The following is a 26,066-nucleotide window of genomic DNA, read 5'->3' as shown; positions in this document are numbered from 1 at the left end:
TGGGTTTGGAGGGAAGTGCTAAAGTATAGGGATAAGGCACAACCTTTAATTCAAACCTTGATCGGAAATGGGAAAAGTATTCACGTGTGGAACTCTTAAAAAGGTGCTAAAAATGAGGTTAGAAATGACGTAGGATCCTAGAATAAAGGAGTTGGTGGAAAATTTCCCCAGGAACATAGTTGTCAAGGCGTCGCCTCGGCGTTTGGGCTCCTTCAGAACGCCTCAAATTGGCGTCACCTTATTTTTAGGCAATAAGGCATCCACTTTTTTTTTTTTTTTTTTAAATCACGAGAAAGATGCCTAATCGAAGGCATATATTGAAATACTTATTAGATTCCGATTGTAAAGTATCTATTGTTTGAACTTATATGCATATGTATAATGACACTACATGTGATCAAATGTTAAAATAAAAATAAAAACAAACAAAATCGAAAGAGAATAAGTTCTTGACTCAAGTCTCACACTCTCACTCTAATCCCTAATCTCTCTCTCTCTTCCATTCCCGCGACGACACTCCGGCAAGCAGTGGCCAACGACAAACAACTTCTTCTCTTCCTTTCTTCTCGCGACTTTTTATTTAGGACCTATTATGTGTGGTTTGTAGTATGTTGGATGACTTGAAGTAGTCTGATATTAGTTTTTTTTTTATTATATAAGATATGATAGATTTAGAGTGAATGAGATGTACACTAAAAAATTCACTTAAAACGCCTCAACCGCCTCAAAAGCGCCTCGGAGGGCGCCTCGTCGACTTATCGCCTCAATTAGCTTAAACCGCCTTGCATCGCCTCGTCGCCGTGACAACTATGCCCAAGAATGGAGAGTTAAAAGGCTTGCACAAGAGATTTGGATGGAGTCATCAAGTATGGTTAGACTAAGGTTACTCAAGGTGATTGTGTGGAAGGGGAACACCATGGGTATGTTTACTACAAACTCAGCTTGGAATTCCAGTAGAATTAAAGATCAGAAGATAGATCGGTGGGAAGTTACTTGGTTTGTGGACAATATCCATAGGCTCTCTTTTACTGCTTGGAGATGCCTAAATAACACACTACCAACCAGGGATAAGTTAAGCAAACGGATGTCCAGGTAGAGGGTACAGCTGAATTGTTGCTTATGTTGAGCAGGCATGGAGAGCAGGTATAATATATTTATCCAGTGCAGCTTCAATTCCTTAGTTTGGGTTTCCATAAATGAAATATATCTAATGAAAGGAGACCAACAACCCAAGTACATGAAGTAGCTTTGTATTAAATATCACATTAGATCAAATGGGGTCCATCAGTCTCATTTGCGAACTGGCATCCTGTGCTACGATTCAGCATATATGAACTGAAAGGAACTACAGAATTTTTAGAAGTATGATAAGAACCAAGGACTAGTTAGTAGCAGCCGTAGTACCTAGTGTGCAGCCATACACATTTCAGCTGAGAAAAATGCAAAATAAAAAAATATTTTACTCACTTATCATAGGTAGGAAAGGTGCAGCTCCAATGTCTGCACAGGTAGCCAAGATGTAGCTCCAATGTCCACATAAGTTCTTCACAAGAAGGCAAGTAGTAGGTAAAGTATGGGTAGGTAAAAGGTAGTATTGGTTACTGTGGACCAAGTAGGTAGGTAAAAGGCAATAGTGCTTACTGTGGACCAAGTAGGTAGGAGAAAAGCAATATAGGTTACTGTGGACCAAGTAGGTAAGGTAGTATGTGTTACTACGGACCAAGTAGGTAGATTAAGTTAGTATAGGTTACTACAGAGTATAGACCAAGTAGCTAGGTAAAGGTAACCAAGTACTAGTTAGGTGTTGCTGTAGAATACCATCTTAGGAGGACAAAGATCTTCAACAATAACATTCTTCAACAAATCTTGGATAGATAGAACGAGTCTACAATCTCCTCCTCACAGGTAAGCATTACACGTGCACGAAAAATGACAATAATATCTAGTACAGGAATCCTAAGAATCTCCAATGTGCCCTTTTATGGTAGATATAGTCTTCATTCTTCTAGCAAGTTTGAATTCAAGAAATAATTTCGAAACTCTCCTTATGGTAGATTATAAGATGCATGCACTGGATTCACAAGCTAATGTAATAGGATTCCATCAAATAAAATGGTTAACATATATGCCCAATAATAATTCTGTAAATTCTGACCACAAAGAGGGATCCAACTTTCAAAATGACCCTAATGGCAGTTATGTAATTTTTTTTGGGGGTCTTCAAATAAAGAATAGCATAATGAGGAAGCTAAATAAAGCTAGGCAAGTAGCATGACTTAAGAAGCAACGACCAAGTCATGAGAAATATACTAATAAGGAAATGAGAACTTATGCTGGAAACAAAGGTAATAGGTGGAGCACTAATAAAGGAAAGAAGGGCTATATTGAGGAGTAATAATGGGAAAAGAAATTTGGAAGTAATTATAAATAAGGAAACCCAATAAGATGAAAGAATGTCATGAGACATGAGGGAATATGGAATAAAGGAAGAGAAATTATGTTAATTGAGTAAAGAAAAGCTGAAATCAGATAAAGCAGGTAAGTAATGTGATAATTGTCACCCCTCAATTAGGAAAGCAAACAAACTGCCAAAAAAAAAAAAAAAAGAGGAAAAACAAAGTAGAGGTTTTTAAAGGAAAATAGAAAACTAGAAGGTGACATTCAATCTTAGTTACCCCTCAACTGTGATAACCAACCATGTGTTCTCAATATTTTGAGAAACAAGAAAATAATCTGATCCAACCAGTCATTAACCAGAAGCTGAACTAGAAAATCTCAGCAAAACAGTCTCCGCTAGAAGAAAAGAGGGCAATAAGATGTGGTAACCAAACCACCACAAACTTCCTAGATTGTGATTGAGTTTCGCTCTAGGTAGATACAATAATACCCTCAAAGTTTCAGCAGCATTGACAACAAGTGCAGAATGAGGCAGTATATCGATCATAACCCAGATGGGAAAAAAATAGCAGATTGATTCAAAAAACCAGAGACTGTCATGCACAGATTCAGGTCTAGTTCAATAAAAAGCAGATCACCATGGGTCTTGAACAGTAGGAATGGTAGACGACTTTATATGTGTCATGGGAGAAGTTGCTACCACATTATTATAATAGCTATGGGTGGTTGTGCACCAAGTAAGAAGAAAACAGAGAAAATTGATCAAAATTAAGAGAGAAGAAGCAATGCCAAGGCTGATTAAACCTTCTCTGACACCATGTTAGAATTTCAGAATGTCTAATCAATCTAGGGATTGAAAGGAAATTCAGAAAGAAAAAGATTAGAAGAAGACTGAAGAAGAAGGAGAAGAAGAGAAGAAGGAGGGAGCTTGTATGTATGTTTTGGCTCTCCCCTGGTACTTTATTTATAATGTAAAATCAAGTCTTAGTTTAGGTAAATTTCCTAAATTGAGGTACAACATTATCCTAGGGAGATTACTTGTCAACCAAGCAATAAGAAAGATAGAAAGTAACCAAAATAGAAACTTGAGATAAAATAGAAAGTGATATTCTAAAGTGACAAAAAGTCACTTGTATTGGCCCAAAACTCATAACTTCTGTGTTTTTGAGTGTCTCGTCTCTAGGGTTTTGGGCCTTTTGGCGTCTCTTCAATAGCTTGACACGAATCCTTGGTTTTATGGGAAAAACATGATTTCTACTACTTTGGAGCTTCAATTGTCGAAGCTTCTTTATCTAGGTTTACATCATTTAATTTGTGTTCTTGACGTTACTGTTTTAAAGTGCATTAGAGCTCCTTGTATTTCTCATTTTATGTTTCTAAGTTAGGAATTTAGTATTCTAAATTGCAGCAAACGGGGGTAGACTTTGGTCAAGATTCAAGAATCATATCAATGATTGTCTTTTTAATAGAAGATGGCCCATCCAATGTGTGTAAGCCTTGAATAACCTGTATACCAAAATCAGGAGAAAAGACCATGACTTAGGAGTTGAAACTGCATAACAAGATAGGGAAAAAATTCAATGGTTTCGAAACCAGCCTTTAAACCATGATTCTGAGCCATGGTTTCAAGTATCCACAGTAAATCAAATAAACCCAAATACTTTCTTGTTTTGAAGCAATCCACTAGATTTTTTTTCTTCTTTCATATTCATAATGCTTGAAATGTTCTTAATATGCACAATATGCCAAAGCCTGAAACCTCCTTCCTTCTTGGGTCTACATACTGTATCCCATGATAAAAAAAATGTAATTTCCTTTCCAAAGGACTAGTCCATAGGAAATTTGGGAATATCAATTCTAGCTTGGTAATCACATTACTTGGCAGCCCAAAATCCTGACCAGAATATGTAGCAGCCCTGAAGGCTTAAGCAGTGTAGTTAGTAATTCTAGCTTGCTCTTCACCTTGTCCAGAACAGATGCACGGTCACCAATAGAAAGCCTCCCTGAAAAAATGAGGAAATCCAAGATACTGGATAACCAGCTTGGGGTTCAGACTTCAGAGAGATTCTTTGATTCCAAAAGTTGCACCATGTAAGGCCTGCTAAATTAATAGAAGAGTTAACTCACTTGAGATGTAACGTAGAGAAGGAAGCAAACTCAGTAAGGGCACCCATGCTAGCCATTATCTACTCCTGGTTTGCCTTTACAAAGATTAGCAAGTCATCTGCAAACATAAGATGGAAAATGCAGGCTGTCACTCCTAGGCATCAGCTTGATTTGATCATCCACCTCCAATCTTCTCATAATCCTTTATTTTCCAGGGTAGAGAGGTATGACAATGATGGATATCCTTGTCAAATCCCCTTACACCTGAGAATTAACCCGTTGGACTCCCATTAATTAAAATGGAAAGCATTGGGGAATTTGCACAAACCTTAACCCAACTCACTTAGTAGGGAAACTCATCCTCCCCATAACCTCCTACAAGAAATTCCTACTTAGCGAATCATAGGCTTTGTGTAGATCCATCTTCAACATTTCTGCTGGTGATGCCACCTGTTCAATCCCTTTAACAATATCATGATGCAGTTGTCTGATTGATTTTCACTAACCAATTTTCCCACCATCTGCTGGATTCCAATAGATATTTATGACAAATTTTTATAGCAAATTAGAAAGGGCAATAGGCATGTTCCCGGCAAAGGTAACCGCATCTCCACCCATAGGAATTAGCCAATTATGTTGTAAAGGTTGCATTAATGGAGTTAGGCATGTAAGAGTCTTCAAAGAACAAGAAATAGCCCTTAACCTCTTCCCATGAATGTTGATAGAATGTAACTCCAAAACCCATCAGTCCCAGGAGCTTTACAATCCTTCATCCCAAAGACCCCTTTTTCAACTCCTCCTTCAAGATTGGCTCGTCCAGCTACCTCTACTGCTCATTCGACACCCTCCTCCTTTAACGGAAAGTTTGGACGACAGCTTCCCCCATCATTAGCAGGTTTTGAGAAGAAACAGACAGACTCTTTGTTGATATCCTTTGGACCTTCACTACTGCCCCCTTGATATCTTTTTAAGCACCTTCTCCTCCAGTAAAGCTTCCTGTACTTTTCTTTTTGCTGCCTTCTTCTTCAAAATCCCATTTCAATCTTTACAAATAAATAAACAAATATGACTTAATGAGCAAATGGAAACAGCCAATGCATTGACTCTTGGTGGGTTGATATTGGGCAATCACAATGGAGGTTCAGAAAGATTGGTGATCGCTTGCTGATGGCTGGGAGGCTTGCCTCTTTGGCCAAGGAGGGAGATGGAGTAGTGGTGAAGGAGGGAGGAAGAAGATCAGAGATGTTGTTGATAATGGTAGCATTAGTGGATCGAAGAGAAGAATGGCTTAGAGAGCTTTATTATCTGATGCCATTGGAAATTATTCAGGTAAGAATGGCTTAGAGAGCTTTATTATCTGATGCCATTGGAAATTATTCAGGTAAGAATGGCTTAGAGAGCTTTATTATCTGATGCCATTGGAAATTATTCAGGTGAGGCCATGCACCTAGAGAACATCCCACCATATAGTAGGGAAGGAGTGGCAGAAGAGTCCTGTAATCCAGCTGATGTCAGAAGAGAAGCTGAAATGGAGGACAGCTGTAGTGGGACACTTCGTATTGGTGGCCTAACTTTCTATTTGCAAAGGAAATGCTGATGAAACAGAAGATCTCAGGCCATATGAGTGTCCATCTGTCTCAAAGTGAGTTTTTCTGTGTTCAAATTCAACATGGAGGCTGATCCATCAAGGTTTCTTCAGGTAAAGCCATGGTTTGTTTAGAAGAGACCATTCATTTTTAGGCTATGGAGTCCAGAGGGACTGTTGCAGTGGATAGAATGAGCTCTGCCTGAGTGGATCTCATTCTCAAATTTTCCGTTTCATTATTGGTCTGCTTTAAGTCTAAGTACAACCAGGAGTGTCACTGGGAGGCAATTGGTCACAGATAAGAGGGCCAAACTTATGGAAGGATTTTCTTGTGCTCGGATTTGTATTGAAATAAAAGCATCCAAGGAACTACAGAGTTGAGAAGAAGCAGAATCAAAATATGCATTAATACATTAAACTCACCGAAATGTGTCACTGGGATCTGAAGAATTTGTAGCAGATTTCAGTGAGGTATCTCGGTGGTCTCTGCAGGGTTGAAACACCAAGATAAAGTGAAATTTCCAACCTTGGAATTGACCACCAACTTGAGACAATTAGCAATGACCTTGGCAATTAATTTATGCAAGAAGTTGCGAAGGGAAATGGGCAAGGCAGATTTTCAGGAACTGGTAAAAGAATGATTGGTTATTTGCTTTTACATGGTAGGAATTGAGGAAGAAACCCTGGACAGTAAGGTAAATCAAAGCATCAAGAAGACCCAAGGGGGCAGGGAGAAGGTTTACTTTACTCTTCACATGGAAACTACCTCACAACACTGTTTACGTGAACAGTGTTCTTGGGCTGATATGGAATGCTGGCATAGAGGAGTACCTTTTTGGTGTTTTCATTCTTATGATTACACACTAACTAGTTTCCTATCTGAGTTGTAATCCCACTTAGTGAATCCTAGTAAAGAGTCTAGTACCTGTTTTCTACATTTTAATAATTAGTTTCTAATTTAGATTTGGATCGGTTGCTTCTGTAACTAGGTTATTGTCAGTCAAGTAGCAAGAATAGAGAAAGAATGAGGAAAAAAGGAAGAGGATAAGAGGGGAAGAAGAGAAGAAGAGAAGAAGCCAGAAGAGAGGCTGTATTGTGTTGCTTTAAGGAGGATACAAGGCAACCTTATATAAGGCTAAAATACCAAAAGTAAAAGGACTCCAAGAAATCCATTGAGATCTTTGGAATATTCTTCTAACCCTCCCCCTCAAGCTGGAGCACATATGCTGAGCATGCTTAACTTGTTACACATATACTCAGTTCTCCCAATCCCCAGAGACCTGGAGAAAATATCAGTTAGCTGTTCACCAATTCAGTTATATCTAGGAACAATCAATCCACTTTATATCTTTTCTCTGACTAAATGACAATCCACTTTGATATGCTTTGTTCTCTCATGAAACATAGGTATAACAAAAACCAGAATCTCCTACTGAGGTGCAGTTGCAGATGAGAAGAAGAAACAAGAGAGCCAGAAAAGAAGAGAAGAGAAAAGAAAAAGAAGAGGAGGCTGAGATGATTCTTCTGTAGCATTGTCTCAGCCCTCATGTACCTTTATTTATAGTTGAATATTACAGCTCTAAACAGAACCCAAAATCGATTTTGGGATCTGGTTTTAGGCTTGTATCATTCTAGTACAAATAAGGTAATCTTGAGGGGAGAGGCTCAACCCTTGGAGTCGTCTCTTTCTCCTTTTGTTCTTCTCATTCTCTTCTCTCCTTCTCTCTTGCTTCTCTTTTCTCTTCTGCGACAGCACCTCAGTAGAAGGTCCCGACTTCATTACAATCATTGCTGCATTGAGATAACCCAAAGCCAAATACTACCTCAGTGAACTTGGCGAATCATGCTGGGGGAGATTTCCTAAGGCCATACAATGGTTTCTTCAATTAGCACACCAGTCCAGCAGTCTCCCTTGAGCAACGAACCCCGAAGGTTGCTCCATAAATACCTCCTAAAGGTTACCATCTAAGTAAGCATTTAAAAGTCCAGTTGCCAGAAGGTCCACTGACAAGTAGCAATTAGAGAAATCAAGAGTCTAACAGAAGTTAGCTTTTGCAACCAATCTTTCTTTCAAGTGAGCAGGGAACCATCAGGATTAACTTTGACAGTAGATACACAGCAACAACCAATAGCAGACTTCGCTGGGGGTGATGGAACAAGATCTCAGGTTTCTTTCTGCTTTAAAGCACACAGTTCATCTTCCATAGCTGTCCTCCATCTAGAATTAGATAATGCTTCTACTTGAGACTTAGGCAGGGGATGAGCATCAACAGTAGATCAAAGGATCTATAGGTAGAGGAAATAGAAGAACAAGAAATATAGTTAGCAATGGGATACTGAATACAACTACGAATACCTTTTTTGTGAGCAATAGTATATCGAGATCTGAAATGACTTAAGCAGGATAGTATCCATAAGAGGATTTACACCTGAGGAAGCCGTGGTAGAGTCAGTGAGTGTCAAAGGAGTTACATGAGGACGCCTTGTATGCTCCCATGTTTGGCCATGTAGAGCTTGGGTTGAAATTACAAGGGAAACCTGTGGAAAATACTGAACCACAGTGATAGGAGGTCACCGTCTATTCATTGTAAGAAACAGAAGCGGAGAAGAATAGGGATAAACCTGTGACAATTTTTTTTTTTTTTTGAAATTTAGGAGAATAATAATGATATCCTTTCTGAGTCAAAATTTTAAAGCCTAATTTGGACAATGCATCACAATGATCCTGAATGAAGCAAGTGTAACAAAAATTTGAGGTATAAGGGAACAAGACAAAATAAGGAATACCCCCTGGAAAAACGGATGAAGGAATGCAGTTTATAAGAAAGCATGCCCTTAGAACAGCACCAGCCTAGAAAATTTTAGGAACCTACATTTCAAACATCAAGGACCAATTCATCCAAAAAATAAAAATAAATAAATAAAGGACCATGTGACCTTTATCAAGTAGCGATTTTTCCATTCTTGTGTTAGAAGCGGGAGACTAATGAAGCATATATTTTTGGGTAATAAACTCAAAAATATATTACCCAAAAATGGGGGTTGAGAAATACTCTTTTGCATATCACTAGGTTACTACTTAAGACTTTCAAATTCACATCAATTTGGGTATTGATTTTAGACACAAATGCATAGAATATAGAAATCAGCTCAGAATGTTTCTTCATTAGATATAAGCATGTGACTCTGGAATGATCGTCAACAAATGTCATAAAATATCTGAAACCCCACCTAGATGAATCATGAAACAGGGCGAGGCCCCAAACATCAGAATGTACTAATGTAAAAGGAAAAGCAGAACTATTATCAACTCTGGGAAGGTAACTCACACGTTGGAGCTTCCCAAACTAGCATTACTCACATTCTAAACTAGATAAAGACTGAACAGTGGGATCTAACTTCTTTGAACTTTCCGAGGATGGCTGAACCAAGGCGGCAATGGATTTGATGAAGAGAAGCAGCACTTGCACACGCAACAGAGACTCAACATCCTCAAGCAAATACAACCCTCCTGACTAACTACTTCTACTAATCCTCTTCTTAATAGCAAGATCCTAAAAAAATACGAGAATCAGGATAGAATTTACTGATTTGGTAAGTGCACTTACAGACATGAGATTAAATGGAAAATTAGGAAGGTAGAGGATTGTTTTAGGGATAACGTTTTGTCTGGGTGCATTGTATTGGTGCCTATAACTTTTGCTAAAGATCCATTTTCTAATGTAACACTGGAAGAGATGGGGACAAGGATGAGAAAATACCTGGTACACCGGATATATGATTAGAAGCCCCAGAATCCATAATCTAGGGACGGGATGTAGCGGAGAGACAAGCAGTTGCATTACCTGGTAGAAGCAAAGTAGCAGGGAAGAAGTAGGTTGTGAAATCTGAAACTGAGCAGTGGAAGTAGTAGGTTGTGAAATCTGAAACTGATTGTACCGAGCAAGCTTTTCCTCTTTCACATATATCATCTACCACTCAGAAGTGTTAGGACTGTGGTGGAGTACCAGTACTAGTCACCAAATTGACATACTACTGCTGCCCAAGTTTCCCATATAATTTATAGCAGAATTTATGAATATGTCCTGGCTTACCACAATAATGACACACATGGACAACACCCGAACAATCAGAAATAGTAAACTATGTAATGGGTTGCTGCTCGTTCCTGCGGCACCACCATGACCACCTCCAGGGCCAAAATTATGACCATGGCCTCCAGTATTCCCACAGGTGGTGTTATTTTTCCCATTCTGAATCAGAAGGGCTGAAGTGTCTGTGGATGGTGTGCCCTAAAAATCTTCTGATGCAACATGGAGAACATGAGCAAAGGTATCAGTGAGGGATTCAATAGCCTCTCCTCCAAGATCTGAGATCAAATTGAGTAATAATCCGGTCCAAGTCTGCCAAGAAAACCGTAGCCACCAATTGCTCTCTTCACTGTTGCATCTTTTTCACATCATAGATTCATAGGTAATAGGTAGCAGGGCATTCAAATCTTAATGTGTACTTTAAAATCAGCAAAGTACTGAGTAATGGATCAACCCTTCTCTTGGATATGTAAAATTCTTAAGATGGCTCACGGACTGTCTAAGTTATTACGTCCGAAATATAAAACTCCTAAATAGTCCACAACTCTTTTACTGTGTCATTATAAGTCACCAAATCAACTAGATGACTCGGTAGAACTTAAAATTTGTCCAAAAATACAGGCATCAACAGTAGATCATGTAGAATAACTTTTAGGTGGATCTTACAGGTGGGCCTGCTAATCCCAGCCAGTAAGCGTAAGTTCTATAATCATAAGCCACTCCTAATAATTACTAGCTCCATCAAGTTTCTTGTGAGTATCGAAGAAGGTGGGTATACATCCTACTTCACAACCGAACTTTTTTCCTAATCACCCATCAGAAAAGAAATAATCCATCAAGATGTAGTCAGAAACGTTACTAGAAAAAATCATAATTAGATATTTAGATCTGAAAAATACCCGTCACCAAGAATTGCCGGAACTACTGACAAGTCAAGTAACCACCAAAAAAATTATCTCCTCTTAAGGTCTGCAACATCATCCATCAAGCAACATCATCAAATAAACCACGAACAACCAAGAACAATCTGCTTTCAGTGTTGAGAGCAGATTTACATCATCGTGCATGCACCAATAAATCATAGACAAGGACAGGACGGTGGTGAAGCCAGATGATAAACTAGCATAAGCAACTAAGTTAGAGATAGGGTATTGAACACAACTGCAAGTAACTTTTCAAGGAGCAAAGGGAATATCAGGATCAGACGAAGGGGGAAGTACTGTAGGCTCTTCAGATGAAGACGGTAGAGAGGTAGAATCCATGGAGCAGAGGGGGAAGCTACCATTCTTGAATGGTGAACATAAGCTTTAGTGATGAATTGTGCTGTGGGTGGTGGAGGAGCTCTACCTTGAGGAAACACACTTTGAATATCGGATATTGAAAGATCATTGTTCAGCTCAGTTAACCAGCAGGTTCACTAAAATAAAATGTAGACTCAAAGAAAGAGACATTTGCAAGAGTAAAATATTTTCATAAGTTAAATGAATAACAACGATAACCCTTTTCATATGATGGTACCCAACAAACAAACATTTAAGAGCATGAGGTTCTAACTTAGATTTCTTAGGACGATGATCATGAATAAAAAAAACACTACCAAAAACACGGAGACACAAAGCAACTAAGGATGATGAAGGAAATAAAAAAGAATAAAGAATGCCACCCTGTAAGGCTGTAACGCAGAAGAGGGCAGTCGATTAATAAGGTGGCAACCAGTTAAAGCAGCATCAGCCCAAAAAGGTTTGGACACCTTCATCTCAAATAAGAGAGCAAATAACCTCCATTAAGTGTCTTATCTTTTTTTCAGCAACCCCTAGTTGAGGAGTGTCTGCGCAAGATAATTGATGAAGAATTCTGTTAGAAACCATAAACTTATGGAAGGGGTCAGAAACAAATTACCAAATTAGGTGCAAATTTTTAGCCACAAATTCATAGAATATGTCAAATAAGTTTAAATGATTTTTCTTTAAAAAAATATAAGTGACTCAGATAAGTCATCCACAAATGTAACAAAGTATCAAAAACCCAAGACAAAAATAACAGGACAAGGACCCACACATTAGAGTGAACTAAAGAGAATGGTTGGTCAAACCTTTTACTAATAAGAGGGGAAAGCTCACAGTGAAGCTTGCATGAGCTTCCCAGATCAATAAGACTCACAACTTAAACTAGAAAAAGAATGAAAATGATTATCTAATAGGTTTAAATTTTCTAAAGAAGGATGTCCCTCCCAGCTTTTAGTGGATTTGATGCAGAATGGAGATACTGGAGTAGGCACTTGATGATGTATCCTTCAACAAATACAGCCTTTCTAGACTCAAGGCCTTTACCAAGCATCTTCTTTGTTGTAAGATCCTAACATAGACAAAATCCAGAAAAGAAAGCACTAGAACAGTTATGATCAAAGTGAATTTATGAACAGATAATAGCATGAAAGGGAAATTAGGTATGTAAAGGACTAAAGATAGGGTTAGGGAATTTGTAACTTGGATAGTGCTTGTTCCTTTAACATCAGTATGGGAACCATCAGCTAATGTAAACTATGGAGGGTGATGAACAAAAGGAAGAAAAAGATACCTATGGCCCTAGCCATGCAATCAAATGCTCCTGAATCAAAGATCCAAGGGTGAGATGTGGACAGAAGGCAGGCTGTTACCTGTCTGAACAAGAGTGGCAGTGGTGGGTTGTGATTGAGTATCCTAGATTGAGTAAAGTGAACATAATCTTCTGCGGTCAGTTTTACCATCTTACTCTTAGGTTGAACTTTAGTGTCTGTAGAAGCAGGTTCAAAAGAGGTAACTGTATTAGCTATGTGTGGTGGTTTTCCATGAAGATTCCAACAAAAATGTTGACTATGTCATGTACGTCCACAATCATGACAGGTTTTGATCTGTCCCTAATTGTCAAAAGTGTTACGAGGACCTGAATTTCTACCATAATTGTTTCCACAACTCCGTCCTATTTGCTATCCTCAAGTACTGCAGGAAAAAGTGGCAAGAGATGAACTGTTTGTAGTGTTGTTACTAGTTAGGACTCTCTCTTATGACATGAAGAACTCTTGAAAAGATGTCAGCCAGTGTGGGAATATGATCGTTGCCAAGAAGCTGTGCTCAAACAGCATCAAACTCCTTTCAAGATCTCCCAAGAAACTCATCATACCTAGTTGTTCTCTTTGGTTTTTTGCATTGTTTATCATCAGAGGAAATAGGTAGAATAGAGTTTAATTATTCATACATTCTTTTGAAGTCCATAAAATACTGATTGAGATCTCTACCCTTCCAATCAAGTTGAAACTTGAAAGAACTCCTATGATAACTCATGATTCTGAACAGATTATTCTGACTGGAATATAACACATTTTGGTACTCCTGTAAGTCCTTTATAATTTGCAAGTGGATTAAAAGATCAACAATGTGGTCTACCATAGAGTTAAATATCTATCCAAGTGTACTTGCATCAGTAATCGCCCAATTATCATCATGTTTAGGAGCTGGTTTAGGCAAGTGATCTAGCTGTCCACGTCTATTGAGAAGTGAGAACTACCGCAAAGAGAAAAGAGCAACTGATCTGAAAATTCTGCTTCAGTAGCAAAAAAATTGGTCATCTTTCCAGTCCAACAAAATCAAACAAAAAAAGATACTAACCTCAAAAACCAGAAGCTGCAGACTCAGAAATCATCAACCGAAAAGAAAGTTGCTTAGAAACCTCTTATTCCATCAATAAATCCTCTGAAAATACAACGTAAGGTGCTGTTCCCCCTTAACCACAATCTAGAATTAACTTTACAATAGCACCGATGATCCTTAATTGCAGGAGATAACATTGGAGATGTTATCAGATGAAATATAGGGCTCTAAGTGACCTTCAGCTCTGATACTGTGTAAATTGGAGTGAACGATGAAATAAAGAAAGGAGAGAAGCCTCGATTTGGTGTTGAAGCTTCACTGCGAGTTTGTGAAAACTCCAGCCAAAATTCTACTATCTAAAGATCAGATTATAAGTTAAAAAATAAATAAATAAAATAAAATAAAACAGACTCTAAATAAGATTTGGAACTCCAAAACTTATTCATGCTAGGACTTCCAGCGTACCTAACTCCATCAAGAGCTAATTCTCGGTGGCTTTATTTGATGACTAAAATACCCCTTTAGACCTAGATTAGGCAATCTTGATGAATTGGGATCAAGTGTTCCATTTTAGTGATGTAGTAAACTTTATGTTGTTTAAACAAGATTAGGCGTGGTAATTTGAATAATGATTGAATAGGTGGTTTTGGAATAAATATGCCCAATTGTAGGAGGATCTTGTAATTTAGAATATTCATAACTTAAGCTTGAATTTCAAGTACTCTGGACAAAGCCATTGCCATTTTCTCCATGGTTTGAAGTCTCAATGAGAACAAAGTATGGCCAAGTGTAAAATAGTCAAAAAGAAACTTGTTTTCTAAGGGAGATCAGGAATAAATATGCCCAAAACGACCCATCCATGCCAATACAATGTAACTGATCCAATACCAGGCACCTTGGTAGAAGATCTTGCTCTCGAACAATATCTCACCACCATGTAAAACCAAGATCTTGACCAAGATGGCGAGATATTGGTTGAGATGTGTATTTCTTTTTAGTCAACTCGGTGGCCCATCTCTGTGGGTTCTAAGATCCCGGTAGGGCTGAAACTTGGTATTTAGCATATTTAAGGCCTTTTGAACACATTGGTGGCCTTGAATTTGTGAGAAAACAACCTTAAGTATGACTTCTAAGTCTACCCATAGTGTGAAACTAAAATGTTGTATGATTGGGGAATGCAAGGCTATACAATATGTAATATAGAACCTTTAAGGCATATAAATGAAAAACAAGTGTATCAAATACATCAAATAGCTTAAATGTTATCAAAATTCCATCCATGTGACTATATGAGTATCATAATCTCGACTCTCAAGAATATAATAATAAAACTATACAACTATTAGAAGTTCTATATAAGTCATTAACTCATAAGTTCATAAGACAAGTAGAGAATAATTGATCTTCCTTTGGTGTTGTTGATGTGCTAAGAGTAGTTGCAAGTAAAAATCCAACTGAAATCCACAAAACATTTGGCAAAAATTGAGAGTTTTAATGAGATATGGCAAGATCTGGGGAGATCTCGAGCGAGAAATCCCATTTCATAGAACTTGACTCCCATCTCGTCTTGTTTAACCAAAAGAGCGAAATATCTCCTGAGATCTCTCACCATGCCATGCACTAAAACCAGGTTTTACTTCTTTTCAAGATTAGCTTAGTTTTTTCACTGACTTTCTCTCACGAGGTCTCGTTTCGGCTGGTAGCCTTGCCTTCCTAGCCACTGCCTTGCTTCATAGCAGTTAACAAAGACAGGCACCCCTTGTTGGGTAATACGTTTGTTCAATTTAATTAATGTAGCAGTCACAGGACAGTCTTTCTATTATAAATTAGGTTGTTTTGTAAAATGGGGCCTGATTGCTTAATCATGGAATTTAATGTCTTGAGGCTTTAATGTTTTAGTCTTTACCTGTATGCTAGTAGTAGCTGACAGTTTCGGTTTCTGATTTTTCCTAGTTATGTGTTAGAAAGTGCTTGGAGCAACTAACCTTCCATGTTTTCGCTACTTACAGTAACCGAAGACTTCTCATGCTCCTTTTGCTTGATGAAGTGTGGAAGCTTTAAGGTGAAAATTATAGCTGCCATCTTGGGATATTTTTGTTGTTCCATTTATCCACTATAAATTCTGTTAACCATATTCATTGTTTGCTAACCATCGACCATTGTGATTTTAGGGTCTTAGGCTTCACCTGTGCGCATCACATGATCTATTCCACTTTGTGTTTTGGGTCGGTAAACTTCAGGAATCTTCAGTTATAGTATGAACTTATGATAATAATTTTTTGTATGCTTTTGAAGTTTAAACCTTGGATGATTTTTTTTTTTGTAGGTGACTGACGATTATCAAGCAGTGAATGTCTACCTGAAGACTGATATTGGGAGACCTGAGGTCAAAACCCTTTTCCTTGAAAAAGATGAATCTTTTAGTGAACTCTTTGTTGGCATTTGATTTTCTATTCTCCTTGGCCAAGTATTCATAGTGAACTGGGGTTTTTCAATAATAAAAATTGCGATAGAGCGACTACATATATGTTTTCTTCATCCATAAAAGTTTCCTTCTACAAGTTTGTTTCCTCATGGTAATCTGTTAAAAGTAATACATTAGACATGTTTGTCCTAAGATTACAATCTCTCTCTTGTTGACTCAAAAGTGTGACTCTTGTTGAGATCCACTGGGAGACCCACCTTCCCTCCCTTATAATATTTCCCTGCACTATTGGCCTCAGAGATCTGGACTGATATTGCACTCTTTCCCCAAACCTTTTCAGTAGGATGCCCATGGGTTGCCACCTAACCAGGCATAATCCTTCAGGCCATCACCAATAATACACTGAATGAAAGGCTCGTCTTTGTCCCTGTGCTTCAGAATCTTGGGTCAGAACCAAGAGCAATTTGAAGTGTCTTGACAGTCCAGATGTAGTCCTATTTGAGGTCTCTATGATATATCTATTTCACCCAAAGGTCATCATTCTTTACTTTTTAACTATTTTAGTGGATTCTTTTTTCTGGGGGAGAGAGGGTGATATTTGCTTATTTATGAACAAAGTAAATATAAGAAAAAAATTAAAAAAAAAATATATATATATATATATAGTTAGCATAAGAGTAAGGGCCATACAGGTTCAGTACCAATAAGGCAATAGTTGCCTAGAACCCAACATATACTCCTTGACATGCATTGACAACTACGGTTGAGAATTATCTAATCCATGATACATGTGTTGCATGTTCAGAGTATTTATCCTTCTTTGGACACAGTTAGTACCTTAGCCAGAGAAATTAGAAAGAAAACATGTATTATCATATATAACAGAACGATGTATTGCACGTATTAATACTTCTTTCTTCCTCAGCCTCCTCCTCAAGTTTGGACGAACACTTTAATTTTCCTGTTCCCCGAAAACCTTCCATTAACTTTGTTTCTTGTGCAGTTTGTTGCAGATATAATTGACCCAAAGCAAGAAACATTTATCTTTCGGTAATAACCAATTTTTCTTGATGCATTTTCAAGTCAGAATAAATCTTATTTTTCAATTGGATTTCTGTTATCAAGAGATGAAAATTTTCTACTCAATTGTATGTGCAGCTCAAGGACACATAAACGTAGGAGATTAACAAAAAATGATCAAACTGGGAAGCAAGCAAATCCCCAAGTCTTGAAGCCAAACTCACTAGAATTAACTAGGGATCGTCTTCATGTGGGGCTTCTTGAAAAGGATGCTTGTGCAAGCTCTTACTGTTTGCCCACTACAACATCAAGGGTTGCTGAACCTTGCAATCTATTTTCTCTTGAAAGATCTGAGAAAGGTTTGTAAACTGTAATATGCAGAAGACTAGCATGGATTTAATTATTTCTTCGGCTATTGATATCATGAGGGATGGTGGTAATAAATCATCTATGTTCTCATGCCTTGCACATGGCACATCTAGAACATATGGGAGCCTGGGGTAGCTTTTTATACTTGAAATGTTATGGTGAACTATATTTTTTGATTGGTCTATTGCAACTCCTGGACACCCAAAAAAGGAGGGGGGGGGGGTTGGTGTGGGAAGAAGGTGAATTATGGTGATGAACATTCTTTAATCTAATCTCTTGGACAAAAGGAAAAAGAAGTAGACTTTTCCTGCCATATCTGTTGGTGAACTTTTGTTTGATATGTGATAGCTATAACCCAGGGATATGAAGTTGTGGCCTTGCAAAACTTCATACATATCAAGTATGAAGCATGCAAATATGCAAATGATGGTTATCTGACCAATGGTTTAAGAGATACACCGTGAGGTTAGATCTCATGGCCCGTCTGTCCCTTGGAACCAATCAGTTTGGTTTGAAGATCACATTCCTCATCAGTCTTTCAATGTTACAACTTAGGAGAACCCTCAACCTCTTACACCCCCCCCCCCAAACCCAATCCTTCTTTCTCCCCTTCCTGTATCCTTTCCTGGAATGGTGTTGAGGACGTTGATCAACTCTTTTTTTCTTGCTCCTGTGCTACTTGGGAGACAACATTTGGCTCCCGTAGCATGTGTCCCCAGTCCTTTGCTCGGGAGTGGTTAAGGCTAGATATGTCCTTTTCAGGCGGCTCTATCTGTGATATTGCTAGCAAAGTTGTGATAAAACCTATTCTCCATCATATTTGGATGGAGCAGAACCTCCATCATAGATCTCCAACTCTTGTCCTGATGACTAGATTGGCAATGCCAGCTTCTTCAATGTTGGCTCTAGACTTCATTCACTCCCCAGTGGCTATCCCACTGATTCCCCGAGGAACAAGCACATTATTTTTGTGACAATGGGTACTAGATTCTTCTTATTTGTGGTCTTCTAGTGATGCCTCATAGGCCTTGTGGCTTGTTTAGGACTCCTTGCTCTCACCCTCTGTATCCCCCTCCCCTCTTTTCCTCTCACTGGGGTTTTGTTTAGGGCACATATAACAACGCATATGTGCCCTAGTAACATTTAAAAACATTATAAGAGTTCTAATAATTTCAGAGAAATACTAAAATCACCCAATCAATTATTTTGAGTATATCTATACCTGTTCTCCCTCCTTTGATTTTGATATTATTGATAATTTGGTGCCAAAAATTTAGAAATTAGAGAACCATTTCATTGTATAGCGTCATTCCCTCCTATGGCTGTTCACAATTAATAAGTGCATGTCATTACCAAAAGTGTAATGAAATTAAATAGTTTTTTAAATCATCATAGTAGAAAACCATAGAATTTTGAACATCAAAAAGTTGAAAAAATCTAAAACATATTAAAAGATTAAATGGTTCACGTGTGACGTGTCTACCAATCAGACATCACCATTTAAGTATTATTTATTCAAGTGGATTGTTTTAAAAAAAAAAAAAATAAATAAATAAAATGACACCAACTTGCATTCTGAAAGTGGACCCCTTGTGAAAGAGGTTACAGAGAATCCAGACAAGGAGTGCATGCCTGCTAATCAGTATCCCAAATAGGAATTAAAGCCCAATTACAATCTGTAATAAATATGTGCTGGTGCATCCTTTTGAATCAGATCAACTAGCTTTTTAGGGAATTGGACAGGATCACCACACTTGTTGCTACCTGAGCTGAACCCCTGTAATGTGATCTAGTGACTGGTCCTGTTATCACCATACATGCCTAAATTCCACCTCTGCAAGCATAGCTGCCTCTTGCAAAAGTCTCCCTTTTATAGCTTGAGACTTCCAAGGCTTGGATAGTCCATTTAAGAATATCTACCGCTATTTTAGAATCATATCTAATGGAGACCTTCAAATACCCTTCTTGATCACAAATTTTAATTCCTCCAAGTATGGCTTGCAATTTCACTGCCAAGTGCCAAGACCTCTGGCTATTCCCCTCTACCATAATTCAGTTGCCCAAATTAGTCCTTAGCACCCTATGTCATGTAACCATTGAATTCATTAGCTCCATCTCCACACACACACACACCCCACACCAAAAAAAATAATAAATCATATCGCAATGAGATCATATTTGTAGAAGGCCTAAACCAGGAAGAAGCCTTTGGATTCCTGTTCTTTCAGATAGCCTAAAAATTCCACTTCTTAGCTATATAAACAGCTGGGTCAATCAGCTCACTAGTAATACACAAAGCAATACATTTTACCTCCGCATCATCCACCACAATGGTTGCAATTAACTGGTTTCTTGTCCTGGTTTTGTCCCTGACATACAAGAATTCCCCTCAATTCGAAGGTGCTGAATAGTTTGTGCAAGGTGCCAACTTCACAATCACTCCAACTCTCTCCTTTGCCTCCATCATAATCCTTTAATTAAATAAATACCCCTTATCCCAATAGAATCCTTCCATGTTAGAATCACAACCAATTGTTGCTGCAAGTGTAGAGTCCCTTCCATATATTCTCTTCCTTTATCTCTATCTCCCCCTTTTGGCAAGTTCTCTTCAATCTGCTTGCCGCAGGTAACTGAATTCCTAAAACCTTCGTTCAGACCCTCCTCATCGTTGGGTTCCCCATCTTCCTTATTCAAATCTAAATCAAAATCATTACCATCGGATTCCCCATGCTCTTTATCTAAATTTGAATTGATGTCCTTATCTTCGGATTCCTCATTATCTGTGGATAGAATATTAGTAGCTTCTACATTAGTCTCCACCAAATTCCCAACTTCCACAAGGGGTGAGGATGTATTCTGAACCACCAACGACCTCCCTTTCTCCTTAGTTTGGTCAACCCAAAAATTCAAATTTGAATTTTCCTCAAGAATCTCCCCTTCCTCCACTAAATCCTCTCCTACTCCACAAGAATTGCAAAGTAATTTTGCTCCATCAGGGTTTTCCCCTTTTCCAGCTCACAATATATCTTTACTGGTCAATCTCAAGTGTGATTTGGCTACGTCACACCATGGTTTCCTTCCTTCCCACGCTGTTTCTCCCCTATTCCTATATTGGGATGTTACAACCATTCAATTACTGGGAACTCCAAAACCTATTGGACCGCCATATCAGATATGGATCTGTGCTTTATCTATACTTTTACCCTTGTATTGGCTGCGCTTCAGTGGTGGGCCTTGGCACAATGGTTGGTGGACCACAGTTTTAGCCTGCTTGAAACAACTTCTAAGAAAAATTGTTGAGGTAAGGCTGCTAGGAAAAAATACCCACACCCTGGACTCCGCTTGAACCACCATGCCCCACCCCAAATCACACCATGGTTTCGTTCCTTCCCATGCTGTTTCTCCCCTATTTCTATATGAAGACATTACAACCATTCAATTACTAGGAACTCCAAAACCTGTTGGACCACAGATGAATCTGTGCTCTGTCTATATTTTTACCCTTGTATTTGACTGCGCTTCAGTGGTGGGCCTTGGCACAATGGTTGGTGGACCACAGTTTTAGCCTGCTTGAAACAGCCTCTAAGAAAAATTGTTCAGGTAAGGCTGCTAGGAAAAATACCCCAACCCCTGGACTCGGCTTGGAGCACCATACCCTGGCCCACATCACACCATGGTTTCGTTCCTTCCCACGCTGTTTCTCCCCTATTTCTATCTTAAGGCATTACGACCATTCAATAACTGGAAACTCCAAAACCTGTTGGACCACCATATTAGATATGAATCTGTGCTTTATCGATATTTTTACCTTGTATTTGACTGCGCTTTAGTGGCGGGCCTTGGCACAATGGTTGGTGGACCACAGTTTTAGCCTGCTTGAAACAGCCTCTAAGAAAAACTGTTGAGGTAAGGCTGCTAGGAAAAATACCCCCACCCCCAGACTCGGCCTGAGACGAAGCCTTCAGCACCGGGTTTTGTCCTATTTGACTGTGCCTTCGTTATCTATTCAACATTTGCTGCATAAGCTGGGTTGGAAATAAAGAAGGGTTTGCTCATTCCCATGTATCGATAATGTCACTTATTGTTTAAATTTCTCTTGGTTTTATAGTCTATTTAAGGAACTGACAATCTAGTAATAGTGCAGACGTTCTTTCCAATAAAGAAGAAAAAAAGATGACTCATGGAACAGGACTCGGTGAGAATAATTTGCAGAATGAAGCATATAAGGCGGAAAGCAGCGGTCCTGGGAGTCTTTGTGCTGCCGACAGCACAGACTGTGTTGCATCGAGCCCTCACATAGCCAGCCTTTCAACCGTTACTGTTCAGTCTTCTGCAGGCGTTGATCGTGTTCAACGCGTTCAGCGCGTTCAACGCGTATCTGGAAAGAAAGTAGCTTCACAGTCTGCAAAGACCAGAAAGTTGCCTGGCGAACGGATGGACCCTAAAAGGTAAGTTTACGCTTTCAATTTTTTCTTATTTTACTGCGTGGTAACACTATTTTGCATACCTATTAATTGTTTCTTCTATACTTAGCATATCATCCAACTTTTAATGGTCCAGAACAACACTACCCTCCAAGTCAGATACAAAGTTGTGCCCTGGTTGAAAACTTGAATGTGCTTGACTCTGCTACTTCTGTAATCCAAAAATTTATCCCAAGGTCTCCTTATTAGATATTCTTAGTTCCCAGAACTAATGTGACTTTTCCACATGCCTTTTTATGACTTTATGAGGGGCAAATTTTGTTTGGATTTAGGTTGCAACATAGAACAAGGTTTGTGATTTTGTAATTAGCAAAATATTTTGGTGAAATTTGCATATAAGTTTCAATAGCCATTTTGTTATTTATGTCCCATAAACTTATTTGCGGCCACCTGGACACCGTGACTAATAGGCAAGGGTTGATGTAGATCACACTTCCATGCGTAGCTGCAGGGAAAAGGCCCCAAACCAGCCTACTGTTGTGGAATTAACTACTACAGGTGACAGCCTGATCTGCTGATGTGGAAGGTTTTGTTGGTTTAATAAAGCATCTCATAAGGCAGCTTAGTCCAGATTGTGTAAAGATGAAAGACAAGACTTAGTTACTAGGAAGGACAATTACATAGTTTAGTTACATCTACTATAGTCCAACCATTCTTTAGTGCTATTGAAGATCTATATGCTAAGGTAGCGAACCACAATTGAAGTTTGAGGTTCGGAAAAACACTAATATCTATATGGTTTATACAAGAAGCTAGATGGGCCAAAATAGGGACATAAGCAATCGACCACTAGTTGTGCTTTGGGTGTCGAAAAAGGTCCACTATTTCTTGCATGTTGAACCAGATGTTTGCTAGCTTGACTAGAGAGAGCGGGCTTGATCTATTCCTGTATGAAGTCCAATGATAGTAGCTTCAATGATGTCACCACTTTCTAAGCTTCCCGTGCTAATAAATTGCAGCTGCCCTCCCCAAAATAAACCCACACTTCATCCTATGGAGTTTAATTGTGGGTTAAGTACCCCTGCACATAATAGAATGACAGATTGAAATTCATCAGTGAAGCACATATTTTGACAAAAAAGAGTGTGGTCATTACATCCATTGTGTCATCATTGGTTATGGGTGGCACAATGGTTCTTTTTGACATCTGATGAAGGGTGCCACTCCAGTAGGAGATGCAGTGTATGACTTTTAAAGGGTTGGGTGTTTGGTTTCTCTCCAGCCATACATAATAATATCTGATTAGAAATACAGAGATTAACCATTGTTCTGATATCTTATCAATGGCAAGAAGTGATAGAAAAGTGGTGCATAATTGTAAAAAGGAATGTTGCGTAGTTTCCATATTTTGAGGACCATTAACCAGCAGGTTTGGGAATGATATTGACCAGATATTTTTTGGGGATATTAGCTATTGACCTTATTATTTGAGAATTCTTTTTCCAATTTTAACTGGTCCCCTTGGCCAAGCACAGAGCAACCTTAAAGATCTTGTTACAGCTCGCATGGTCTTATATTTGAGAGGATAGATAGTCCATGTGTGGGGGTTTTATTAGCTAAAGATTAGTTCAGACTAATTTGGTTGTATTATTTAGTTAGTAGCTTCCTTTTCTACAACTCCTTATATTTGTTAATTAGGTGTTTAATCTGGGATTGGGAAACCATTTAGGTAGTCTCTATTTTGGGATAAAGTTTAATTTATGAGGGATTCCTTTCCTTGCAAGGAAGGCATCTTCTGTGCAGCTGGTCTGAAGTTATGAAAAAAAGAAAGAAAAAGAGCAAAGGCTGAAATGCTGAAACAGCCAAGTCAAGATTTTTTTTTTCTGTGGTTGGGGCACCGGGGGTGGGGGTGGTGGGTGAGGAAGGGTTTGATTGAAAACCATTAATGGCTGTGAGTTGCAGGTGAGAGGGTGAGAGGCCCAAGGGAGAGAGTGGGAGACTGTATATTTATCCTCTTTCCCTTTATCTTCTATCTTTTCATCGTTTACAATCATTTTCTGTTTGATGCAATTCTGAAATTTGAACGTGTTGAAGATCTTTCAAATGAAGAACTCCAGTTCTGGTTAGCTAGAACTGAGATATGGTCCAAAACCAGGGATTTTTTTTTCCAAGCAACTCAATGAAGTGGTTTTGAGGTAAATATCTGAATTTTGCTGTACAGCTAACACACCAGTTCAATCACAAAAACTGTATTTTTGGTGATCGGTGCAATTTTTTATTTTCTAATGCTAGAGTGTTTCTCAATTTCTTGAAATTTCATGAATTTTGAAATTTTGATATGGTAAGACATTGCAAAAACCAAAAATTAAAGGGCGAACCCAGGGCCGAAGTCTTCCTCACCAGCAGAGTCCTGAGGGGGGCATTTTTCCTATGCAGCCTTACCCCACGATTTTTTCTCGGAGACTGTTTCAATGCCTTAACCTCGCTACAACTGTGGTCCACCGACCATTGCGCCAAGGCCCAGCCCTACTGCTAAAACCACATCTAAGGCCATTAACTCGTCAATCATCGTAGCAGGCCACCCCAGATCAGACAGTGAAACAGGACATTTGTTTGTTACACTATGATGCAAAAGACTCAATCTATCTTTTTTAAGGAGTACAGAGTGAATGAGCTTCAGAAAGAGTTTTAGGAATAGGATAGTTTTCAATGGTAGTCAAGAGGTTGTAAAACAACAGGATAAACCAGCATAGGAAACCTAATTCTAAATAGTTTATTGAACACAACTACAAGCAACTTTACATAGGGAACATAAACTTTAGCAATGGTTGGCGGCGGGGAGGTGGTAGAAAGACCATCATTAAGCTTAATTAAACTAATATCTTCAACAGAATAAGAAGTAGATTCAAAGAAAGAGACATCAGCAGTAACAAAATATTTTCGTAAGTCAAAGGAATGACAATGTTAACTATTTTGAGTACAAGAGTACCCAACAAACAGACATTTAAGAGAACGAGATTTTAACTTATACTTCCCAAGATGATGATCACGAATAGAACAAACATTACCAAAACACATGGGGAGGCAAAGCAAATAGAGGTGATAAAAGAAATAATAGAGAATATGGGATTCTACCCTAAAAAACAGAATAGGGCATCCAACTAATAAGGTAACAAGCAGTCAAAATGGCATCAACCTAAAGGGGTGTATAGGTACCTTCATCTCAAATAAGAAGGAAATGGCTATTATTTCTTTCAACAACCCCATTCTGTTGAGAAGTTTCAAGAAAAGAAGATTGGTGAAGAATTCCATTTGAAACCATAAACTTATGAAGAGGGTTAGAAAAGTATCCTTTAGCATTATCAGTTTATCACTACATAAAGTACAAATAGAAATACCAAAATGATTACAAATCTCCGCACCAAATTCACAGAATATAGTAATAAATCTGCCCAGTTTTTCACTGAATAAATTCAGCTAACTTTGGAAAAGTCATCCGCAGAAGTAACAAAATGTCAAAATTTCTAGGACAAAGGTAACAGGGCAAGGTCCCATACAGAAAAGTGAATTAAACAAAAAGGTTGGTCAATCTGTTAATTAACATAAGGTGGATAGCTCACACTGTGAAGCTTCTTAATTGATAAGACTCACAATTTAAACTAGTAAGAGACTGAAAGCGAGTATCTAGTCATTTTAAATTTTCTAAAGAGGGAAGTGCCAACCAATAGTGGATTTGATGTTTACTGGAGATACTAGAGCAAGCAATGAGTGATGTGTCCTCCAAGTAAATCTTCCAAACTTATGGTCTTTGCCAAGGGTCTTGTTTGTTATAGGATCCTGAAATAGACAAAAACCAAGAAAAAATTTGACAGAACAGTTATAAGTAGAATTATGAACAAATAATAAATTGAAAGGGAAATTAGGTAATGTAAAGCTCTGAAGATAACGTTAGGGAATCACTAAGTTAGACACTGCCCATTACTTTATCATTAGTATGGGAACCATTGGTTAGTGTAATTGTGG

General features: G+C 38.4%; 1 protein-coding gene and 1 long non-coding RNA gene across 9 annotated transcripts in view; one reads left to right on the top strand and one right to left on the bottom strand.

The window, feature by feature from the left end:
* LOC149015990 (uncharacterized) overlaps positions 1-26,066 on the bottom strand; it is a 92,571-nt gene that overhangs the window by 44,402 nt on the left and 22,103 nt on the right. For 4 of the 7 annotated variants that reach the window (XR_016173622.1, XR_016173621.1, XR_016173623.1 and 1 more), the window contains exon 4: positions 25,766-25,880. This is a non-coding gene — a long non-coding RNA (uncharacterized LOC149015990). Of the gene's footprint in view, positions 1-22,061; positions 25,881-26,066 lie in introns of those variants that run through there. The other 3 variants (XR_016173620.1, XR_016173619.1, XR_016173625.1) reach the window with 2 other exon arrangements.
* The window catches only part of LOC149015991 (polycomb group protein EMF2B-like), a 95,999-nt gene that overhangs the window by 51,448 nt on the left and 18,485 nt on the right, over positions 1-26,066 (top strand). For both annotated transcript variants that reach the window (XM_089157008.1, XM_089157007.1), the window contains exons 10-15: positions 15,815-15,867; positions 15,977-16,030; positions 16,132-16,191; positions 17,234-17,280; positions 17,389-17,609; positions 21,764-22,067. In XM_089157008.1, coding sequence (XP_089013134.1) covers positions 15,815-15,867; positions 15,977-16,030; positions 16,132-16,191; positions 17,234-17,280; positions 17,389-17,609; positions 21,764-22,067 — 739 coding nt within the window. The remainder of the gene's footprint in view (positions 1-15,814; positions 15,868-15,976; positions 16,031-16,131; positions 16,192-17,233; positions 17,281-17,388; positions 17,610-21,763; positions 22,068-26,066) is intronic.

Source organism: Hakea prostrata, chromosome 5 (assembly GCF_041222555.1).
Source record: "Hakea prostrata isolate BN-2017 chromosome 5, UWA_Hpros_2, whole genome shotgun sequence".
In the NCBI taxonomy this organism is placed as follows: Eukaryota; Viridiplantae; Streptophyta; class Magnoliopsida; order Proteales; family Proteaceae; genus Hakea; species Hakea prostrata.
Note: the sequence above shows the minus strand (reverse complement) of the source record. Positions and strands in the feature narration are given on the sequence as shown.